This window comes from Rosa chinensis, chromosome 7 (assembly GCF_002994745.2).
Source record: "Rosa chinensis cultivar Old Blush chromosome 7, RchiOBHm-V2, whole genome shotgun sequence".
NCBI classification, from domain to species: domain Eukaryota; kingdom Viridiplantae; phylum Streptophyta; class Magnoliopsida; order Rosales; family Rosaceae; genus Rosa; species Rosa chinensis.
In genome coordinates, this window is record NC_037094.1 from 54,221,232 (window position 1) to 54,246,684 (window position 25,453).

General features: G+C 37.8%; 1 protein-coding gene across 6 annotated transcripts; it reads right to left on the bottom strand.

Moving 5' to 3' along the window:
- Positions 1–4,343: 4,343 nt before the first annotated feature.
- Positions 4,344–24,621, bottom strand: LOC112180383 (ankyrin repeat-containing protein NPR4). 6 transcript variants are annotated; one of them, XM_040511098.1, is made up of 10 exons: positions 24,273–24,619; positions 23,832–24,176; positions 23,320–23,400; positions 22,327–23,190; positions 22,073–22,225; positions 10,597–10,701; positions 9,519–9,566; positions 8,990–9,426; positions 4,910–5,123; positions 4,344–4,633 (listed from the first exon to the last, which is right to left on the bottom strand). In XM_040511098.1, exons 2-10 carry the CDS (start codon positions 24,157–24,159, stop codon positions 4,509–4,511), a joined length of 2,355 nt encoding a protein of 784 aa, XP_040367032.1. In that variant the 5' UTR covers positions 24,160–24,176; positions 24,273–24,619; the 3' UTR covers positions 4,344–4,508. The 6 variants fall into 6 exon arrangements, with proteins under 6 accessions (XP_040367032.1, XP_024174683.1, XP_024174681.1 ...); XM_024318915.2 differs by having other exon boundaries at positions 4,344–5,123; positions 10,597–10,635; positions 24,273–24,621; XM_024318913.2 differs by having other exon boundaries at positions 4,344–5,123; positions 24,273–24,621.
- Positions 24,622–25,453: the final 832 nt, after the last annotated feature.

Below are 25,453 nucleotides of genomic sequence, written 5' to 3' on the forward strand. Positions count from 1 at the left end.
TGTTCGATACGATCCAAGTATCGTGAGTGTACATCTACAAGGATCGAGGTTGTTGTACCCTGGAGGGTAGGCCGTCAACACTTGCTACACCGAGATATAATCTCCGAAGGGCGGACATCTACTCTTAAGGGCAGTGTACCACACGCCTCAACCTACAAGTTCTTACTCAAAGCATCATCCATCTCCAGAATTTCCAACAGATCCTTCATTTCAAACTCCTTTGACAAATACTTTTGCAATTCATTTATCTCTTTTGGATCATCCCCTGTAACAATCATGTCATCAACATACACAATAAGAGCTGTAATCTTACCATTCTTGCGCTTGATGAACAAGGTATGGTCAGAATTGCTCTATCTGTATCCAAAGGCTTTCATGGACTTTGAAAATCTTCCAAACCAAGCTCTTAGAGACTGCTTCAGGTCATACAAATACTTCTTCAATTTACACACCTTGCCAATGTCACTTGGGTAATTCTTAACACCTGGGGGCACATCCATGTACACTTCTTCCTCCAAATTCCCATTAAGAAACGCATTCTTCACATCAAACTGGTTCAAGGGCCAATCTTTGTTTGCTGCAAGTGAGATTAGAATCCGGAATGTATTAATCTTTGCCACAGGTGCAAAAGTCTCCTCATAATCAATCCCATAGCGTTGTGTATATCCTTTGGCAACCAACCTCGCCTTGTATCTATTAATAGGTCTATCTGCATTAAGCTTCACAGTAAATACCCGACGACATCCTACAGTCTTCTTTCCAACCGGCATAGGTACTATCTCCCATGTTGCATTCTTTTGAAGAGCTTCCAATTCTTCATTCATTGCCTTTGTCCATTTTGGATCCATCAATGCATCCTGCACGTTACTAGGAATAGATACAGTAGATAATTGATCAACAACAAGTGCATGTGACCTAGAAATCCTATGGTTAGACATAAAATTAGCTATAGGGTATTTAGCTTTGGCTTTGATATCTGGTTCATATTGTTTCTTAGGAATTCCCTTGGTAACCCTTTGTGATTTCCTAGGTTTGACACTTTCTAACCCAGAAGACTCATTAAAGTTTAGGGGTACCTGAGGTGGATCATTCTGATCGAGATCTTCAGTTGGTGATGCAGAAGGGGGAATATCTTCAGTGTGAGCTTCAGATACGTCTTGATTTTGATTCAAACTATCCAAAAAAGTCGTCTCTTCTGTCTCAGAATTCACAACGCTCTGTTCGGCAGTTGCATTCTCTGTTTCGGAATTCACAACACTCTGTTCGGCAGTTGCATTCTCTGTTTCGGAATTTCTACCTTCAAATCATTCTTCCAAATTTTCCAAGTCTTCAAAGACATCAAAATCAATAATAGAACAAGGATTCCCTTCACAACCTCTCTCCCCCTGAAGGGAAGACTGAGAAGCTCCCCCTGAGTAATATGGCTCAGATTCATGGAATGACACATCAAGAGATACATGTACTGTATTAGTGAGCGGATCATAACATCTGTAGCCTTTCTAAAACTCTGCATAACCCATAAAAATACACTTCTTTGCACGGGGATCAAGTTTGCTTCGTTGTGGCTTTGGTATGTGGACATAAGCTGTGCACCCAAACACTCGGGGCTCCAAATTAGGCATAGAGGGGATGGTTAAAAATGTATGAAGCTTTTGATAAGGATTCTGAAACTCAATTACCCGTGAAAGAGTACGGTTGATGAGATATGCTGCTGATTTTACTGCTTCTCCCTAATAGGACTGAGGTACATTCTTGCCAAATAAGGAAGCACGAATGACTTCCATCAACTGCCTATTCTTCCGTTCTACTAAACCATTTTGTTGAGGAGTATAAGAATTGGAGGTTTGATGATGAATTCCATGTGATCGGCAAAACTCAATCATAAGGCCATTCACAAACTCTCCACCATTGTCAGACTAAAACACTCTGATGGATTTTTGATACTGAGTTGCCACCATTTTGTGAAATTCGATAAACATCCCAAATACATCAATCTTATTCTTCAGTAATGATACCCATGTCATGTGAGTACAATCATCAATAAATGTTACATAATATCGAGCTCTAGAAAGAGAAGGAATTTTTGCAGGACCCCAGACATCAGAGTGAATTTTCATGAAAGGAACAAGACTTTTATTAAGACTTGGTGAATATGAAACACGGTGGCTCTTGGCCAGTTCACAAATGTCACAATGGAAATCCAAATCACTGACAACAAAAAACAAATGAGGTTGCAGCTTCTTAAGATAACTAAAAGATAGATGACCTAAACGGCGATGCCATAACCATACAGCTTCCTTCGCATTCTCTACCCCGTTGATCTGATTAGCTTGCCCCAAAAGATGCTTCTGGTTCTCTCCAGTCTCTGTCAGATCCAGGTAGTACAATTTCCCTCTTCTAACACCACAACCAAGAATCTGCCCAGTCAGAATGTCTTGAAACACACAGAAAGACAGATAGAAGGTCACAATACATGCAAGAGCTAAAATAATTTGACCAACAGACAGGAGATTATAAGCTAGTGATGGAACAACTAAGACAGATTCAAGGGTTAAGGTATTAGATAAAACAATAGAACCTTCTCCGGTGACTGGAGTTGGAGTACCATCAACAGTAAAGACAACAACTTGAGGGGAATGTCTAAGGTTTTTCACAAGATTAGGGTCATTGGTCATATGATCAGATGCACCTGTATCAATTATCTATGTATTATTCAAAGTAACCTTACCCTTCATACCTGATTGCGCTACATTAGTGGAGGCATTGTCTAGACGCTCTTCGTCTGTAGTAGCAATGGCGGCCTTGCCCAGATTCTTTCGTGGTTTCTTGGTGAAATCCCACCAATCAGGGTAACCAATCACTTCATAGCACCGCTCCTTGCTATGACCTAGTTCTCCACAAAGAATGCACTTTCTGTTTGCATATGGATTTGGTTTACCTAGAAGACGATGTGGAGAAGGACCTGAGAAGCCTGGAGGAGGACCTGGTTTGTGTTGGACAGCCATAACAGAAGATTCGGTAGGTATCGAATGCCCCATATCATGTTTCTCTGATTGCACCTTGCGAATGTAAGCATAGCTCTGCTCCAAAGAGAATTTAGGTTCCTTGCGCAGGATTTCTCCACGCACCTGATCATACTCTGGGTCATGTCCACTCAAAAATATGTGAACACGCATCTAGGACATCGCTGAGGTCTCTTAAACTACAGCTGCAACATTATCATTTTGAGAGGCCACCCTTTGATCAATCTCCTGGAACATCGCCACTAACTCATTATAGTAGGTAGGAATGGGCCGTCCATTTTGCTTTGCTTCAAAACACTTCTTGTTCAATTCAAAGATCCGAGTTTCATCATAATCATCATAAAAAGCTTTCTCTATAGCTTCTCAAATATCTTTCGCAATAGGAAGACAAATATACCGGTTCATAAGAGAGGACTCCATGGAGTCAATGAGCCAACTTTTCACCTTTTCATTGTCCGTGGCCCAAGCTTCATGCTCTGCAGAATTCATGGCAGGTTCAGCATTCACTCCTGTCAGATAACCAACCTTCCCTCATGCTCCAATGCGCATCCGCATGAGAGGAGCCCATATAGTGTAGTTGGATTCATTCAAGACAACACTTGTTGGGAACGCAGAGTTGTCTTCTTGGGTGGTGTAGTGGTGATGGATGACTTGTGAGGATGGCACCATTGCCTTCTCGGGATTTGACTGTTCGCCTTCAATTATAGGTCCAGCCATTGAGGAATTTGGGATTTTTGCAGGATTGGGTTTTCTAGGGTTTCAAGATGGATCTGATTTTTTTTTCTTTATTTTTTTTTTTTCGAAAAAAGGTAGGGTGATGGTAGTTTGGAATTCAGGGATGGTTTGATTTCAATGGTGGTGGTACGCAGCGGTTTGTGGTTTTTTCGGGATTCATGATTCAAAGCATGCAGTGCAAGTTCAAAGGATTGAACCTGCTCTAATACTAAGTAGAAAAGAATATTTCAATTCAGGGTTAATTTTTATGATACTATTCATCCCACAATGGGTGTATATATACAAGTATAAAGGAGTAGTCTAACTCTAATAGGAAACAATCTTTCCATAATTGCAGGATATCCTAATTAAATAAAATCCTAATTACATACAGATTTACAGCGATTCTACACTGATTTCTACAAAATCAAACTGTTGATCAGCAGTTCAAAACTGAGCCAGTCAGTCGATCATTGATTCAAGCCATAAACTACACAGACTCTACTTTTATTTTTTTGGCTACCATCTTCAGGAAGCCAAAATAAATTTGTTCCTATTGTTCAATCATAATTTGTAACAAAGTGAACTACAAAGCATGGAGCACAATTGGGTGAAAAAGCATGTTGAATAGTATAATACCTTACAGCCAACAATGAAATCCGAAACGAAATCCAAAACTAATTAAATACAACTTGAATAAAAACTGACTTTGGATGTTTTATCTAATTAAGCAGCAAATCCAGAGATATTCACCACGAATAACATCAGAATTCAATACCACTGTTTGACTTTCCTGTTGAATATTCCCGGTCCATAAGTAGAAATGAAAGTCTGCACAAGGAGGGGAAACAACATCCACGCAAATGAGGTCACTGGGATACTAGCAACCAAGATGCCTGGAATAGGAACCCATGAATATTTTCCATTAAGCATAATGACAAGGCCACAAGAAAATGCGATCATCATGGTGGCAATAGCGATGAAAAGGGTTAAAAGACCTATCATCATCTTTGTGGGTAAGTTTTGGAGGAAATCCGCTTCTGCATAACGTGATGTGAGGATTCCCAAAAATATAATAACTGAAGTTGTTGAAAAAATAAGGGATATAGTATCTGAAGCTATAAACACCAAAAACAAGTTTTCGTTTATGAACATTGGAAGGCCTGATGTACCATTATTTCCACCAGGAATTGTGAATGCTGCAGCAAACATGATGGTAACAATCAAAGCACCTATAACTGTACAAGAAGTTGCTGTCCCTTTCATTGATATTTCTGCTTCCACCATCAATTTCTCATGATTCTTATGAAATAGTTCACGAGCTGTCAAATCGTCTGAAGTATTTCGAGTCTCATGTGCTGCTAGAGGAACAATACTCTTGACCTCCTGCATTTCATTTTGAATAAAGTTAAGTAGTCTGCGCACGAAGTAACTTATTAATTCTTTGAGCCTACAACCCATCAACATGTCTGCTTTAACTTATTATCAATATTTTTTTTTACAAGGGTATTTGGATGGGAGGAGGCAGCCCACCTGTCCAGGAACATTATTAGCCACTCGTGGCTCGCAAGAACCCAATGAGACAAGAGTTTATGCCAACATTTATTTTCTAATTTTATTTGATTTTGATAAAGGGACTTTGACATAGCATAGCATCGCATATTATAGTACTTTTCTTTAGCGATACTATGCTATGTCAAAATCCTATTATCTTTTTTTTTTTAAGAATAAATAATTTCATTACTTATCCATGGTCAGAAGGCACATACATCATATGCTGTCTCATACCAAAATCATAAATGGCACAAACTGTCAAGCAAAAGACAGATCTCACTGTTAACACGTAAGCTCACTTATTGAGCCTAACAAAAAAAAAATCCTGACTACTGACCTCCCTTTGGATGGTAACCTAGTTGCCTAGATACCTCAATTGGTGTACAACTGGAGAAACTAAGATGAAAGTAGTAGAAGACCATACTTCTAGTATTAGGCAAGAAGACCAGGAAAGTTTTAAACTTTTCTTTGCCCTTGTCTCTAGGGCTAGAAATAGTACCAATAGCTACAAGATCTTCATGAGAGAGGTTTGACGCCGTCATACTCTTCAAAACAAACCAGGGCTCGATCAAAATATCAACCCCCACCTTGGAGTACCTTGTTGCGATCACACACTGATTCAAAGGACAACAAGAATAAATCTCCAGCCCGTTTCTGAACCCTAAATTCTACCTTAGGATCAACCGGCTTGCAGGTCAGAGGTTTTCCAATCAGGAAAGGTTGGGAGGACCTGCGAATGAGGCCACCACAAATCTTTCCTAAGTCAGGAGCGCTGCCTCCTTTAGCGAGGATAAGGGAAGCAGCGAAGCTTGCTGTGACAGCATCAATAGAGCGGAAGCCATTAGATAGAGAGAAGTCAAGAAAAGAGCGATAGAAGGAGGCTAAGGCGTCGTTGAATACTAGGTTAAGAGAAAAACTCTCCTAGGGTTTTTTAACCTTGGACTAAGATTTGTTGAAAACTAACTCACTTCCAAACTCATCATGCACTGAGTGATATTATTTTTCTTAATTTATGTCAAAATCCTATTATCAAAATCAAATCAAATTGGCATCAGAACCCCAAGTACATAACAAACTACAACTAGGGGGAAGAGAAAAAACCCTAGACCTGCGCTTGCTTTCAATCGTGTTCGATCCTGTTCGGCTACACCTCGGCGCAGGCGGTGGCTGTCGGCCTCGCCGGCAAACTGTGTGTGTGGTCGGATGGGTGGTTCTAGTTGATGGTTTGTGACATTTGTCCGTGGCTCTAAGGTTGGGGTCTGGCGGCGTTTGTTCTCGTCTTGCTCATGTGATGGAGATGGTTGTATCGGGATTTGGATTTTGGTTATGGGGAAGGACTGGTGTGGGGAAGATCCATTGCACTGCGGCACCACCATGGGGGAGGGGAAGGTTGGAGATGGGTGGTCTGCTACCTGGATTAGTGTTGCGATTTGGATAGAGGATATTTGAATCTGGTTTCGTGGAGGTGGACGGCATCCGACGCTGATGGTCCGACGACAATGACAGAGCGGCAACGGTGAAGGCCCACATCGATGGTGGAGTAGCGGGAATGGTGGTGTGAGGGTACATGCACGTCTCTGGGCTGGGCTTGAGAGAAGAATGTTGGTTGCCTTGGTCTTCTGGGTCGCTGTTACTAGTGTTTCAGGGCTTGGTTTTATTTTAATGGTTTTGTTTTGTTGGTAATAGGACACTACCAAGGTTTCGGTTGTGGTATTATCTGTTGTGTTAGGCTTTAGCTATTGGTCAAGTGCACTACAGGATGTGGCAGAGATAATCTTCTCTTCGGCCTTCTAGTGGGTCATTCCTATCTGGTTTTGGGTCAGTGAAAAAGTCTAGCTATGCCATAGACGAGCATTATTGGCCTTCTAGTGGGTCGTTCCTGTCTGGTTGGGTTGGAGGCGATGGCGTTTGGAGCAAGTGTGGATTGACGATGTCGATAATAGGGTGTTGATGGTGTTGTGTTTTCTTAGTCCCAGGTCTTAATGTCCGGCAATCCTTTTGGTCGGGTTTAGGTCACAACAAGTATTGGCTTGGTCGATCAAAAGCTGGTCAGGAGAACTCTAGTTGGTGAGTTAGTCTTGACACTAGTGAGTTGTCTGGTTTTCAGAGTTCTTATCGGCTAGACGAGAGGTGAGATGTCAAGGATTCACTGCTTTTGCGCTTGTTGTCTTTGTCATACAGTTGTAGTGCAAGTTTGGAGTCAGTCATTATAGAGTTCCAGTGTGAAGTCTAGTAGCCATTTCTGTGTAAGAGATGTTGCCTAAAACTCGTTGTAAGCAGTTCATTATTAATAAAGTTCTTATTTGATAAAAAAAAATCAAATAGAATTAGAAAATCAATGTTGAAATCGACTCATATCTAATTTTAAAGTAATTAGTCAAATGGCTAATTTTGTATATAGCTTATTCAGAATCAATTTGATCAATTACTTTATTCATGATTTCAGGTTTATATGACAGCCTGTATTTATAAGTACACAATCTCTTATTAGTTTTTTTTTTTTGCAAGGCTAATTGTTCAAAATTACCTAAATAAGTTATATTGTTAATTGTTGAGTTTTTCTATTGGAACCTCCAAATTTACTCACTTGAGTACTTGACCTCCTATCAAATTTTCTAATACTAAATTTACTCACTAAACCTCACTGAATTTCCTCAAATAACCTCACTCATATAATTTGCAAACAAACTATTATCTTTAAAATAAAAAACTTAGTTAATTCAATGAATTAATTACTCTATAAATCTTAATGACATATCAATTCCTTAATCAGACAGCATAAATTTTTTTTTTTCAATAACAAAAATTAAACACAAGGTATTGAGTTTTAAAAATTAATTTCTAATCAACAAGAAAATAACATGAACTATTTTGTGTTTTTTTAAAACTTTTTTTTCTTCTGTTTTAGCTCTGCAAAAAAATAAAAGATTAATAATTTTTTCTTAATGTTTATTTTATGTACCTCATGATTAATTATTTAAATATTTATTTTTAAAAATTGCTAGCTCATTTTTTTTTTTTTTTTTGTAAATATAATGGATAGACTTAGATTTAGGTCATAATATGATTTGTTTTGTTTTTCCACCAATACGCATCCAACATGTATATCATATATTTTTATGTCACATAATCATAGTTTTAACTCTTATTAAATGTATATGAATGCTTTAATGAGTATGTAGTGAAATTGGAAAATTAAAATAGATAAGGAAAATAATAAAGAATGCAATCTAATATTATTGAATTGGAAAGTCTATAGAAAATCAATGTAATGTTTTGTTGGTATAATTATTGTCTTTAATAGTCATTTTATAATAGGTTATATATGTCATTTAATAATTCATAAGAAAGTGAGGTTAAGTGAGCAGATTTGGAGGTCCTAATAGCAACACTCTAATTGTTCGGGATGAGGAAACTCTTTTGAAGGAGAACACACACACACACACAATCTTGCTCACCTAAGAGATAGTTTTAAGATATTGTGAAGGACAAATGCATCTCAACCATATGTGTTAAATTTAAAACATGAAATTGTAATAACTTAAAACTATGCATTTGTTCAGTTGTCACATTCATTTGTCCCTTACAGTCCCTTAAAAACTTTCCCTTAGATGAGTAGGGCTTTACACACACACACACACGTATATTAAATGCATATATAAGTACCTATAAATAAATGTATATATAGAAATTCTAACCTTAAACCATTGTAATTCTCTTTGCATTTGCAAGCTTGCACCTTGAATATGATTAGACTGTGAAAAGGGAGATAAATTCCCTGCAGCATGTAGCATACTATTTTTAAAGCACGCTGTGTTAATTCCATATAAATTTCTCTTTTCTTCCGCAAGACCGTAGATAAGAGAATAAATTTCTTCTTGACGACATTCAATGGCGAAATGAAATATGCTTCTTCCTTTTTCATCCAAGATGTTCACAAGTTCTGCATTTGCTTTACAAATACGAGTGATAAACTCAAGATCCCCTCGTTCTATAGCTTCGAAGATTGATTTCTTCATCAAATTAAGTTGCACAAGTGTAAGATCATCCCTATTTCTTGTGGCTTCACCCATGCAACGTATAAATTCATACATTCGAACATGGATCAATTTCATTTCATATATGCGATTGATTCCTAGGTCCATTAAAACAATGTTAACTAACTAATAAACAAAATTTAAATGTAGATAAAAAGATAAACAATGTGAGTGTAGGCATGTAGCATACCCAAAACATCAAGGAGGCTTTTAACGAGCCTTTTATGTAAACTCACAGCTGCATTGCAAATTCCAATATGTTGGTAAAAATTCTTTAAAAACTGTTATAGATATATGCTATGAAATAATATATGTAAACAAAATAAACAGAGAGGTTTAATAAACTTTTTCTGAGACTAAATTGCCATTAGGATTAAGATAACAAATGGGTACTCATCATGGTATCAAAATGTCATGGTCAAATTATCACTCTTCCATTTCTTTCTTCTAGAGGAGAAAGAGATGTGGTTGCGAGTTGGCAACATACTACGGTGCTCATTTTTCATGATATAATTCACTACAGTTTAGAGATGATATAAGTATTTATAATCTCAATGTCTCACATTCACTTGTCCACTTTTTATATTTTTAATCAGTTATATAAATTTTCTCCCATTTGTATTTGAACAGATTTTATCCAGAGCGGAGCTCCGCTTTGAAATTAACGTGTGAAGTTCGAGTTTTTGGTCACTTTTCGGTTGCATATCCACATCTCGACCGTTCAGTTTTTAGGTACTAGTGTATAGATCATCTCTGCAAACTTTAAGCCAAATTGATTATCGTTAAGGTATCTAACTCGGTTAAACTAATGGACAGACAGAATCTGTCAACCTGAACCGTACTAGCTTTTAAGGCAGTTATCAATGTCTTACCGATCATTATTTTGGCTGAAAATTTGCAGAGATGATCTATACACTAGTATCTAAAAACTGAACGGTCGAGATTGGATATGCGACCAAAAAATGACTCAAAACTCGAACTTCACACATTAATTTCAAAACGGAGCTCCGCTCTGGATTGGATCTGTGTAGTTGAATATTTATTTCTTTAACAATATTTAGCATGTCAGAAATTAAAACGATTCATTGAGACAAAGAAAGGGCACAAACATTTTGCCTACGCGAGGGCGACATTTCGCACGCATAGTAACACTAATAAATTTTGAAACCTAACAGCAGAATTGGAGTCTCTCTTGATAATTGAGTAGCAAATTTAAATAACAAACAACTAACAAATTAGAGAATATAACACTTATATATGCAACTTACCTGAGACAACGACATCCCTTTGAGTACCTCCATCATCTTCTGAGATTGAAATAGGTATAGAAATATCATGAATATCTAAAATAGCGGGAGCTTGTATATTTATACCTATTTAAAAAACACGTAGAAGCACAATTAGTTCTGAATTTTTTTTTATACTATTTTTCTTTTGAACCAAAATAACCATATAGAATAAACTCAATAAAAATGATTACAATCATATCTAACACATCCAGAATACCTTCTAGAGCGTTATCAAAACTAAAGGGAGCTAGTCCTAGCCTCAAGCCAAAATGACAATTACATATCCTCTACTACCATCAGTATAGACATATAAAAAGTTGTGGTGATACTATGATGATACATAGAAGTAGGTCTATTCATTCAATATTCGATGCTCACTTATTCTAAGCAATCTTATAACAATATGAACGTAAAGCATAGTAAATAGGCAAAGTACAAAACATAGCGTAAATTTCCAATGAGGAACTCGACCAACTTTCCACTCGGATCCCATAACCGAAACCTGATAGAGTAGATGTCAACCTAGTCTAGCATAGAGCCCGAATTTGAACCCATTTCCAAGTTCTCATATGATTAGGTGTCCAGATTACTATGGGCACCCAAATTGGTATGATCACCCAAAATGGTTTGGACACTGAAACTAAATTAGGACCCCAAATTGATTTGCAGACTCAAATAGAAAAGGCACTCCATTCCCGACATTTCTCACCGCTGCTATCATCAGTGCCATCTTTCCATCGATCTCCTCCTTTATTCTTGCGACCAGTAGCCATTCGCCTCAAGATCGACGTTCAACTAACATCGCCGCCACACTTGTAATTCAGTGCACTACATCTCCCACACCCGCAAATTAGGTCGCCTCCCTATGCATCCAACTTGTATCAAATACAATCTAGATCCGCCTGTTCTCCACTGCTCTGCTATTCTCAGGAGCCTTTAAGGGCCCTCGCCTTGGTCGCATCCGACCTAATTCCACCTTTGATTGCCACCTTGAGAGGTCGGCGGTAGTGACACCATCAGCCACTTCAAGTTCAGCACTTCAGCCTGGTGAGATGTATTGAAGGGGAAAGCTAAGGATTCCTTTGGTGTAAAGAGACGTTGGATTATTGCGCTAAGGCAGCGAGATGTAAATGAAGATTGTCTGCTTAATGTTGGCACCATGTATCGGTGGTGGAGTCCCAGGCCATGGTGGTTAGAGTTTGCATGCAATCTTAACCCCCTGCAGCGAGGGCGAGAGACTAAGAGCCCTTTTTTTTTTGTTTTTTTTAACTATTAACAATTAATAAATTAGTATAGCAGACACATGTTGTGCAGCATCCAAAATTCATTTACTCACTGATTGCGATTAATTTACTCATAATTTGTTATTGGAGTTGGTCTAAGTTGTAACAAAAATGAGAAATTGGGTTAAGATTAGACTATATCAATGGTCAATCCCCTTTAATATAACAAAAAGGAATTTCACTCAAGATCTACATGTTGCATAGAAGTGGACTTTTGTGCACTGAAAAACCGCAAACCATCCAATACCACCCTCAATCTCCTTGAGGAAACCAAAACCAGACCTGGCCAGTCATTGCCGAAACAACACTGAATAGGCAAAAAGCCAAAATTACTTAAAGCATACCTCATATACATAAATACAGTAAAGACTAAACCAGTACTCTTCCCTCTCTTCCTGCCTCCATCAATCAGCGAATGGTAACTGAACCGGTCGCAGCCAACAAAAAAATAGATCAGGTCAAAGCAGTGCCGAGTAGATAGAAAAAGTAGGTGAGGGCATAACTGTAAAAGCAAACACAGATTGTAGGGGGGCGAAACCAGAATACCAGATACACACTATTCATACGCTCTATTGTTTTTAACTCGCACTCAACGTTAGAAGATAGAATGTACCTACTTCCTTTTAAATTTTTTTTTTAATTTTAATTAGGTCTTTCTAAATATACCCAGCAAATATCTAAGTATACCCAGCAAACTTTTTATACTAGCAAATTTTCCGATAATACATTTATTTCAAACCTAGCAAAACTTCATCGAGATGAAGATTAACAAACCCAGCAAATTCTTCTATTCTAAAACGAAGAAGACCAATCCTATATCTACCTTCCAAATGTTGATATGTTGCTTTTCGAGCTGAGCATTTCAAGTTTTGATTAGAGAATGAGGGCAATGCTGCAAGGAATATTTTGGAGGAAATCATATGGCACGAGGATAAGAAAGTTGCGAGGGCATACTATGCCTCCATACCTACCTCTTCATTTTAGCATCAATTCCATCTCTCCCCAATCTATTCATCTCCCTCATCCACTTCACCATCACATCCTTGTAAGCTGACCCCAATCCTCCATTTCTCAAAATCTCCCTCGTGGCCTTCATCAAATCTAGCAACCAAAACGTGCCTCCCTAATCATTCACCATCAACAACTGATTCACTACATTCTTCAATCCCGCTCTGCGAACCCCTTTTGGAATCTCAAGTTTCTTGCTCCATGTTTTCCTTCCCAAGAACACTAAAATGTTCCTCCCTCCATTGTCTCTTTTGTCTAATATTTGCAACTTTTTACATATTTTTTGGTGTTAAAATTGGGGGTTTTGAGGTTTTTGAAAGACCTAATTGGAGATAGCCAAGTAATTATATCAACTCTAATGTGTTGTTGAGTTTTTGTGCTTATGGTTTTGGTGATTTGACTGCTTGGGTTTGTAATTCTTCATCTTTGCTGGTTTAATTAAACATATGGATATTATTAGAAAATTGTTGGGTGTAAAAAATTTGCTGGGTACATTTAGAAAGACCCTTTTAATTGACATGTATATTTTGTATAGGTTATCTAATGGTCCGACTATAGACTAGCATGCTCCTCACCATCCCAACCCCAAGAAGGCAAGTATCATCATTTTCTTTCTCCACTAACAAACAAACCACATTCAAATCCAGAACTCATTTAGCCGGAAAAAAAAATATAAAAAAAAAAAAGAGCAACTCATGCCTCTCTCTATCTCCCTTCGAAACCATTGAATAAGTATTTCAAGCGGTAACAAACCCCCCTCTTAATCACTTTTACCGTCAAATTTTCTATAACCTTTGGGCAATTTAAGGTAGACCGTATCAGTGTGAATCCTCAGTTCATATCTCAAGGATATGCCAGATCCATGATCTTCTTCTTTGAACAACTTTTGACAGTTAATAACATATATCAAAGAGTTTTTACCACAAACATTCCCCGAAGTTTGAGTTATTCGACACTTTGCTTTCTGACATTCTAAATCTATCACATTGGTACTTCAAAATTAATCCCCAACATTCTAAATTTATCACATTGGTACTTCAAAATTAATCCTCAACATACTTCTAGTATTCTTTGTTAGCAACATTGTTAGCTTCTTTCTGCTTTCTAAATCTATCACATTGGTACTTCAAAATTAATCCTCAACATACTTCTAGTACTCTTCGTTAGCAACATTGTTAGCTCCTTTCTGCTAAGGGCATTTTCATCTTTCCCTCTCTCATATTAACTAATTATATAGTAGTTATCCTAATTACTTCTCCTTTTGCATATACTAGTACTTTTATGCTTTGAATTTTTCTTATTTTTAGTTAGTGATCGGTGACTAATTATCTCGATCAAGACAGTAATGGGTTTTGTGGCTGGGAGAGAGAGAGGGCAAGATGAAAATACCCTTAGAAAAATGGAGGAGTTAACTGTGTTATTAACGGAGGGTACTAAAAGTATGTTGATATTTAATTTTGAGGTACCAATGTGATAGTTTTAGAAAGTTGGGAACCAAAGTGTTGAATGACCCAAATTTTAGGGACTGTTTGTGACATTTACTCTATATATAAATTCCATCTTCTTGTTAGATAGATCTGTAACCCAAGCTTCAGCTTTTGTGAAATGCCAATGACTGGAACTTAAACCAAAACCGCATTGGTTAAATTAACATAGTTGGTGTTGAAAAATTTCGATCAATTTCGGTGTTCTAGAAAATCAAGGGTCTAGTTTGGTTGCCGATATCGGTCAATTCACCAAACTGAGTCAACCGAGTCCACCCCAATTGTTGCATAACATACCCCAATTGTTGCATAACATAGATTATAATTTTAAACTTTTAATTATATTATATGCATAAAGGCTTCTATTCATACCTCTAAAATTGCACTCGAACATCTCCTTCTAAATTTACACATGAACTTTCATTTTTGTCATTTTCCTGTTCTTCCATTACCATCTCCTCATCCGCAAAAGAGATTGAGTAAAGACTAAAGAGGAATTATTAATTCAATAGAGAATGAACATAGTATTTCTAGACTTGTAAATGGACTGGGTATGGAATGGATCGACCTAAATCCGAATATGTATAGTAATAGCAAAGTTCAACCTGATCCGATCCAATTATCCGGCGGACTAATGGGTATTCAGTCCACTAGTCAGATCCATTTATTGTAAAGATTATTTTTTAATTTTAAATAATAATATTAACTTTTTATCATGATACTTCATAAAACTTCAATAAAATGTCGAAATGAAATTAACAGTATCACCGAATGTTAAAATTAAATAACCAAAATGCTCCTTAGAACAATACACTAAGGTAAGCAAAATATTGTGTTTGTGAAAAGAAAAAAAATAATTATAAAAGAAAATCGGATCATTAACGGATCAGATCAACCAAAATTCGTATTTGATCGGTTAAATATACGGATTAACGGATCCTGACCATTACCAAATCGACAGATCAACTTTTCAATCCAAACCGTCCAATAACCACAGATCCCGATTAAAATCCGGTCCATTAACAGATCTAAGCAACTCCAACAGCTACTCTATATTTTAATTTTCTGTATATTAGAAAAAAAATAACCTATTTTGCTCCAACAGATTCCCTATAACTATCCACATTTTAGGGATGGGAGCTTCTATTCATACCTCCAAAATTGGCATTTCGACCTCTTTCTTTTTTCAAGTGATAGTTGACTTTGTCAACTCATGTCAAATTACCAATAAAGACACAAAAGAGAAAGAAAAAAAAATTAAAAAAAGTATTTTCCCTTTTAGAGGTATGAAATCAACAAATGGTCATCCTCATGCCATTTTTTCCCTTTTGTTTTTGTTATGATCTTCATCCTTACCAAGTAACGGAGAAATCAACAGACCAGCTCCTTACTTTGCAGTTCATCGAGTCAATTTCGGATATGCAATATTCTCTAACCAAAACACCAACAGACCACTTTCGCTTAAAATCATACTCATCTATTGGAGCGTACTGTTTGAGTAGATATATGAAACGAGGGAATTTTAGGAAGTTGAAGAAATGAACTGCTCTTGGCCTCTAAAGATGCGTATGCTTACAAAATACAACAATAAGCAGGGGGGAGAGAGAGAGAGAGAGCTATCAATTGAAAGATTTTTCTTTTTTCTTTTTCTTTCTCAGCTTAGTTATATCAAGAGTAAAATAATATTGTGAAATGTTCAAAAATTGATGGAGGTCTAACTACCAATTTTGGAGGTATATGAATAGAATACTCTAAAAAAAAGTTTTTATTGATATTATTGGATGATGGGTATTATGGGAAAATTAGGGAGGTGTAGATAGCATATTGATTATTTATAAAAGTAAGTTGGATGTCTATTAAGTGAGGAGGTCTAAATACCAATTTTAGAGGTATGAATAGAAACTCCCTATAGGGATAGTGAGGAAAAAGAAAACAAAATTCCCTAAATTTACAGCAATCTCTAAAATTTAAGGAAGAATTATGGAGATTTTAGAAATTGTTGTAAAATAAGGAATCTGTTGGAGTTGGAGAAGAAAAATTGCTTAAAAATTTTACTTTTACTTCCCTATAATACAAAAATTATAGGGAACCTGTTGAAGTTGCTATAAATGTTTCCCAAGTCCTCCCACTACTATTGAACCTATGCACGAATAAAAGGATGGTTGTATAAATCAATTGAAGAAATCGAACACACCATAACTGTTTTTAATTGTTTCTAGATGAACTATCTATATAGAAGAAGAAGAAAAAAAAATTTCCAACCCAATACCATCTACATATATCATTTTTGTTGCTCATTTCAACCCAATTACAGGTTGTTGCAATCAACCCAATTACAGGTTGTTGCAATCAACCCAATTACAAATTGTAATTAACTCATGAAGTTTTGGATGGGACTCTAGTAGTGAAGCGATCAAGCCAAGGTCACAGAGGAAAGGAGGGGAAAAAGGGAGAGGAAGTTGGGATCTACAATTGCAATTTTTTTGTAAGGATAAAGTTAGAATTAAAAATAGACTATTTTTGCAAAACACACCCCCTCTATTTTATTATGCATATGTTTGTGGGTGCAGGCTGCTAGCCTCGCCGGCATGCTTCGAGTGCGGCCGGATGGGATGTTGATGTAGTTGAGTGGTATTGGAGGAAGCCCAATCAGGTTAATAGCTGTGCGGTGGTGGCTTCACTATTCCGTGTGTATGCAGGCCTTGTCGAAGTAAGACAGCAATGGCTTGAGGGAAGGAGGGTGACATCGGGGTCACTTCGCCTTAGATCGGAGCGCGGACGGCGAGTAGGGTCTGATGGTAAAGCATGGGTCACGGCGATATTGGGATTGGTTTTGTACAGATAGGATCGGATGTTTCAAATCCAATTTGGTTTGTTTGATGCCGATCTGGGGAGGGCGTTGGTTGGGATGGGCCACAGTCCTTGCTGGCGTGACTGGGATATTGGAGGGCAAGAGAGATGGCCGATGATCGGAGTAGGTGGCGGTGGAGCTGCAGTCTGTGGTGGTCCTACAAGAGGCTGGCATGCAAGATGGAGGAGGTGCTGCATTTGCAGCTTTCAATTCCAGTTTGGGCTTGATGCTTGCCTTTGGCCTTGGACCCATATTATGTTCTTTTTATGTTTTATTATTTTTTATTTTCAAGTAGATGTGGCTTTATGCCGGTAATAAGTCCCTGTCATTTTTTGGTAGGGCGACGTGGGCGTTGTCCCGGTATGCACACTCAGTGTGCCTTGTCTGGCTAGCGAGGCGGCGAGCCATTTGCTTGATCAAATGGACGCAACCTCCTAGTGGCAGGATGAAATTGAGTGTCACTGGATTTATTTCTGTGCGGCAACATAGTGGGAAAGTTGTACTATTTGTAATTATACTTCTTCGTGATAGAGTTATCTTTCCAATATGTCACCTCTATGTTAAAGCAAATGGAGTAGCCTTTCGTGCACTCTTTGCTAATTGGTGCTTGTTAGAATACATAGATTTGGTGGAGAGTCTTGGTATTATTTCAGGATATTTTCTTTATGCTTATTGTAATCTGGGGTTCAGGCTCTATGTCCCCCCCCCCCTGTATTATGCAATTTCATTAATCAAGGCTTGAGGGCAGCTGCACCAGCCCCCTTTCAAAACAAAAAACAAAACAAAAAAGAAACTTTACAACTTATAAATGTAGAAACTACATTAGAAAATAAAATAACAAGAATAATATTAGATGCAAATAGGCATCGAAAATAAAACATAACAAGGAGACTAGGGATGCAATTAAGCATTTGATGAAGCACCGGACATAATCCGGACTATGTAAAATGGTATCAATAGTATGGTCAACCATACTTCCACGCAAGGATAGACGTCGAATAGAGGGTAACCTTCTATCAAGATAACCGGCGGTAGTGTGACCAATCTTACCTACTCCAAGCATAAAAATATGACGAATAGAGAGCAATCTTCTACCTAAGTAGCCAAAAAATCCATTCCAAAATGCCAAAAAATTTTGGGCTAAAAAATCTCTTGGGTCCTAGATCTGAACCCTAACAGCATTGGGTTCATAAACCTGTTGCAAAGCCCCAAGAAGGAAGGCCCACGAACTTCTCCTCTGGGCACCCCGAATGATACCCCCCATATTTGATTTACCCTTTTACTGTGTATAAGTGAATTATTATACGTTTTGCTGCCCTTGGTTTCAGTTTTTATCATTTAGGGGGAGTGCTAGAAGTTGACTTTTTATGGGTTAACAATTTGAGAAAATTTTCTTCACGAAAGTTGTAGGGGACGTTAAACCGAGTCCGTGGACATGTGGTATGCTTAAATCGGAGTTCGTATGTGAAAGTTATGGCTTAAAATGTGAAAGTTACTGTTCATAGTAAATTAGTATATATATATATAGAGAAAGTTACTGTGGTAGGTTTCCATTTTCGAAAAGTTATATATATAGAAAGTTATATATATATATGTATATATATATATAGCAAGTTACTGTGGTAGTTATGGCTCAATAACTCTCTCTCTCCTACCCCCCGAGGTCTCTCTCCTACCCCCGAGGTCTCTCTCCTCCCCGTCGTTTTTTTTTTCCCTCTTTCCGCTGAATCCTCGCCGTCCAGCTACCATCTTGCGAGCTACCGGTCTGCACAGACTCGTCTCCTCCTCCTCTACACGATTGTGATCGTGGGTCACAGTGATTTGGCTGGAGAAGAACGAATCGAGGCATAGAAGTTTACTGTAGCAGATTATCTTTTTCACCGATCTCTTCCAATTCTGGAAACCACTGGCCACGAAACAACCTTGATCGAAAGCTCATTCCTTGCTGATGAATCCCTCCAAGTTTCACGATCCAATTTGAGGTGTGGAAGGAGAATTGACGATTTGAAGTTTTTACTGTTCATTTTGGTATTCTTTGTGGTTTCCTCCGATTCTGGCAATTCAAGGTATAATTAGGCTTAGGTGCAATTAAGAAAGTTGTTTGTATTGATGTTGTGATGTTGCTGCTGAAATTTTGTGGCCGGAAGTGGAGTAGACCTAAGGCGCATGGGCCCCACTGTGGGTGGCGCGCAGAGGCGCGTGGAGCAGCTAGGGTTTTAGTTTCTGTTTTTGGTTAATTAAATCCTATAATTGATATAGAACTTGTATATGTGATTTTGGTGAAGATTGGAGAAGTTTTGAGTTGATTATGAATTTCTGAAAATTTAGAATTTCGGTTATCGATTACGAGAATCCGACCGTCGGATTTCTCTCGAAGTTGCCTATAATTTGTAAATCAGTGAATCGACATTGTGAGTGTAGTTGGATAGAATCCAATGTGGATTGAAGGAGACGTTTAGAATGTCGATTTCTAATTATCGTAAATTTAAATTCTCATCCTGTAATTATATTTTTACGAGTGCTATTCGTACAGGACGAGAGGAGTATCCATACAAGGAGAATACCGATCGACGACAGGATTAGCCGAATACTGTGAGTGGACTTTTATTTTAAGAAATGATGCATGCTTTTACTTTATCAACTTAATGCTTGACTAATTAGTATGAAATTTATTGAGCTTATTATTTTAATTTCGAATTATCCCATTATTTATTTGGTTAATGCTTCTAGCATTATTTCGATTTTAAATTTTCTATGCTCAATTTGGATAACATGGTTATTGGTTGTTTTTCGACAAAACATTTTTTCCGTAGTAATTTCCGGAAATTAAGCTAATTTCTTTTGTGGACTTGAATTTCTTATAATTACTTTTCGAAATGGGATTTCGAAGGAAGAATAATTATAATTTATAATTTAATCTTACGAATTGTTTCCCATTTGAAATTATTTTGACGTGTGGGACACGTTGTTGCTTTAATCAGAATTATTACGAGATTTTCCGAGTATGGTTGGGAATTGTACTGGTATTTTTCTTTTGTGAGAATTTTGTGGGGAAGCTTTATGGATTTACTGGTTTTCGATTTTTATCTTCCACCATACTCGGGTTACTATATTTTCTTGTTCTCCTCCTCGCATGAGTTGCAGTCGAGGCTCCTCCTCACTTACTTTGTGTTTGTGGGTTGAAATCAAGGATACGGCCTGAGAGGCCCGACCCGAGCTTAGGAGGCTCCTTTACAGTATGGTGATGTTCGCCTTCCCCATATTAATTGTTTATTTTAACCAGCGGGGTTGGGTTATTTTTCTTTCTTACGCTCCTTTCGAAGTGAAGAAAATAACTTTTTCTAAATCTTGCATGCATCGGAAATTCATTTTTTTTACCAAAATTAAAATGTGGGAAAGTATAAAACTCTTTCCTATTTCTTTATGTTATAATTATTAACTTTTTGTCCACTTACGCTAACGTTTTTTTAAATGCTTTCCCCTTGGGCCCTTCTGTTTCAAATGCCCAGTTCACAGCGTTGCTACTTGGCGCATTAGGAGTGAGCCATAGTGACCGCATCCACTTCTGTCACCTCATATAGTAGGTTACCTGTTTAGCCTACTGAACTTTATATCAATTTCTGTTTTTAGATTGCTCAGATTACTATGGGAATTGTGACCCAGACTTGTAGTAAATTATATTTGAGGTCCATGACCTAACTTTGATGAATTGTTGTATTTAATTATGGAGTTTTGTTGGACTTTAAGTAATTGAAGTATTATTATTTTTTTGTTTGTGAGATGGTTTGGAATATAGGAGTAGGGTGGCTCCAGGAGTTTACGGTTAGGTTATTAGAAGTGTTTTTGGATTCTTACAGGTTTGGGTTGCCTACTTTTAGGGGAGGCTCTGCCGAATTTTCAGTAAAATCTTCTTTAAAAGTGGGTCCTGCAGGACCACTTCGGATTTCAGGGTGAAATTTGGGGCGGCCCTGTCACCGAAGTTCTCTAAGCACCCATGTCGTCCCTGACTTCGACCCCGACCTCTGCTCCACCGCCCTTGGCCGGAGAAAGATCATCCCCGTTGCATCAACACAACGCCCCTGACCGCCACCTTCACCAGCTGGAACGCATAGCCAGTCCGAACCCAAAGCACTAGTTTGCTCACCTTCTATTATCGGATCATCCCCTCGATCTGATTGAAGAAATATGGATAGTAGCCGCTCCCACGAACTCCAACTACTCTCAAACCTCTCCCTTAGCCACACCGCCACCAAACCAAAGCCACACGCCGATGACTTGAGTCGTGCCTGACTTGGCCAAAGATGCTTAACTCTAGGTGCAGACCGGATCTGAGAAAGCAACACAACCATGGCTTCTTCCCATTGACTCAAAACACAATCAGAATGGATCTGAACAGGAGAACTTTCCACAGGCCGAGATGTGAACCACGACCCGATACAGGGCACGACGGGAGCCTTGCACGAAAAAACCGACACCGAGGGTGGCACCGGAATAGTACTCCATCGATGATGGAGAAAGGTACAGAGAGGCCCAAGGCGGCGTTCTCCCAACCCTAGCAGAGCAAGCTCGCTAGGTATTTTCATTGATGGTTTTACCTTTAAAATGATAAAAAAATAATATGGTGCTTTTCTAATTCATATGGATCTAGAAATGAATTTAGTTGTATTTAAAAAAAAAAAAAAAAAAAAAAAAAAAAAAAAAAAAAGAAGAAGACGATTTTAAACGTAAAAGAAATGATTAAATGCATTGACTAGTGCCATGTAGAATATATGGATTAAAGATAGAAATTAGTTTGTTTAGTATATAGAGAGAAGAAATGTGATACTTACTTTCATAGATCCATTTTTGCCAAAATTTGAGTTGCATTCCACTTAAGAATGCAGAGTGCATACGAGACAATACCAAGATCGGAGAATTGCCTCCATGTACAGTTTCAACCGTGGCCAACCTTGGGCAATTTGAAAGTAAGTCCCACGGAATATCTGAAGTAGAGGTTATGAAGAAAATTATACATACCAATCAAATATTTAAGGAGTCACCACTCACAAGTAATTGATTAAATATGTTTGAATTTAACTCTTACCAAATTCCTTCGCTCCAAGACAAAACACAAATAGTGAAGCACCTTGCCGTCTGTTCTTTGACGGCATTAAATCTTCCCGTGGAGTAACGGAATAGAGATAGCGGCCCACTTGGAATTTTAACAACATGCAAGCCTCCACAACTGGAATGTAGTCATTGGGAGAAGCCACAATGCCAAGCATTTTCTGGTTCTTTGCAACCATGGGTTTAATCATTTCGATCACAGCTCCTTCACTGTACTCGTCTCCACGCTGGTGGCATAACCTTATGGCACGACCTAAAGCCGTATAGCCTTGTCCATCATTCATTTCCAAAGCTTCTTTTCTCATCAATGCTACCAACTCTTTCCCAATATGCACATGCCCTTTCAAGAGTGCTATGTGAAGAGCGTGGCAATTGTTGGAGTTTCCTATTTCCAAATCTTCTTCCCTCATCAACTCTCCCAACTCTTTCGCAATATGCACATTCCCACTCCCAGCTGCTACATGAAGAGCAGTTTCACCATAATTTTTGTTTTTTATTCCCAAGCCCTGTTGTCTCATCAACGGCACCACCTCTTTCACAGCGTCCACATTCTCCTTCTGTACTGCTATGTGAAGAGCGGTACAACCATTATCATCTCTTATTTCCAGATCTTCTTGAGTCATCAACAACACCAACTCTTTTACAATATGCACATGCCCTTCCCTCGCCGCAATGTGAAGAGCTGTAGATCCTCTAGCCGCTGGATTTCTTGCTCTTAGTACATTAGGAATTAGTAATGTAGCAAGGCACTCCTTAGCATTATCCCAGTGACCATTCACAACAGAATCAAAGAAAGGTTCATAGCTGGAGTCGAAGTGATAGTTGGAACTGTTCTGATTTCCTGGCATGCATCCCAATCAAGATGGGTTTTAATAATTATTCATCTTTTATTTTAATTCTACCAATTTTAACTTAATTAAAACATTATCCCACCACTCTTCATCTACTTAATTAAACAAAAAGAACATACCTCCTTCTTCATCAGCTGGTGTCAACTCCTGCCTCGCATCATCGATTTTGGTATAAAGATATCTGTTTCTCTCTTCTCTCTCTGACAAATAGAAAATTTAATTGGGATTTGTTCTAATTTCTTATATTTCGTGGACGTGAATATATAGCAACAATCAGGGTGATAATGGTAGGATAAGCATACCAATGGGTCTATGATGTGTGCAACCTTTATGAGAACCATTTCATTTTCACTTTAAAACATTTCAAATTAAAAGTGAAAAGAGGAAAGACATCAAACTACAACAACTTAATTATGTCGTTTTTTATTTTATTTTATTGTAACCTTATCACAATCTGATCGAGTTTATTTATTTATCAATCTAGAGATATAAATAATGCCATAATCCTCTTGTACATGATTTCTTAAAGATACAAGAATTCTATTCTTAATTACATAATATTCTCAATTGATAACATAATATTCTCAACATATCTTATATTTAATGACGTAGTTTATAACATGAAGCGTACCTTTTTGTTCTAAACGTAATGTGTCACGTGATTTGAACTGTTTCTCCAAAACCTCCCAGGCCATCTTGGCTGTGCGGGTTTCATTGATAAAAGAAAATGGTTGAGTCCCGCAAGAAATTTTAATTGCATGTAAAGCCTTGGCATTCTTTGTCTTCCAAGCCTCGTATTCAACTTCTCTCTCTTCTCGTTCAGGAGGTTTCATGTTGACGACATCCCAAAGATCTTCAGCCAACAAGTAAGTTTCAACCCGAGAACTCCATTCTTTATAGTTATGTTGGTTAAGAACTTCCAAGACAATTGAATTGGAGGCAACTGTAATGCTCGCCATGCTATATAATGCTCAATCTGCCAAATGATTTAAGGTAATTTTAAGTCGAGTCTATATGGAAATAAGAAAAAGAGTTATTATTCAATGAAACCAAGTATGAGCTGTATACTCACCGATAGTGAATTGGTGGGAAAAATCTTCGTAAAGCGGGTGCTTGCATATTCCTGTATGTGCAGAGGCAGTAGCCAAACTTGTTATTTATCTTAGCAAATCAGTAATTATTTAAAGAGACTTTTTTTTTTTTTGAGAATTATTTAAAGAGACTTGGGCAGGAGACTTATTAGAAAATGAAGACAGTTGACCCCGAAATTACGTCGAGATTTGCAATTTATAATAGAGTAGCACAGTCTGCCACGTAATTGCAGAGCATAGTAAACAAAGAGTAAATGACAAGTTAATTAACTTTTATAGTTTATGAACAAGATCCAGATCTGAAAATATCACTAGAATTTCATATCATAATATTTTAGTTCTCAGTTATATCTGTTGTGGAACTTAATGACCATATGGGAAACAACGACTTGATTCTCATTTGAGGACTTGATAATAATAAAATATTAGCTAACAAAGATAACTAGGCATATGCATTGTTTTTTTCGATTAAGTACGGTAATCTGGATAAGTATTGAGTGGCTTCGATTAAGTACGGTAATCTGGATAAGTATTGAGTGGCTGGTATTAGTCTTCTCTTGCCAACTATACACTGGCGGACTGAAGTGAGGGCGAGTAGGGGCTGATGCGCCCACTCAAATTTTAGGGAGAATGAATGTAATAAATGATCAATACAATATTTTGTCTTCTAGTTAACATACATATCCCTTGCGCGGTGTCAGCGTTGACAAAGGAATGCATTCTCAAAAAAACATACATGTCCCCACTAAGCCACTAAACAAACTGCAATTCAATTCTTCATTTCTTCAGCATTGTGTATTACATCTCCACTCCTTAGTCCTTCCACTGATTCCAAATTGCAATTTCTTGTTGAAATACACAATTCAGAAACAAATTCGAATCGGCGGTGGCCGGAAACCCCAAACACCCATATCTTCAAAACTTAACCCAAAATGAAAACTAACTATATCACGACGTAAACCTCGATGAGTAGACGAAGTTTCAAACCTCATGCATGGCTAATCGTTGCCGGAAATTTCTTGAAAACAGTCGGAAAGCCGGAAGCTTTGGAGCTTCGATTTTCCATCCTCGTTCGGAGATGGGACGAATGAAGAGAAGAGGTAGGTCAAGGATGAGGAGGCGAGTTGAAATACACCGATTTTCCGCCGTGATGTGGCCTGAA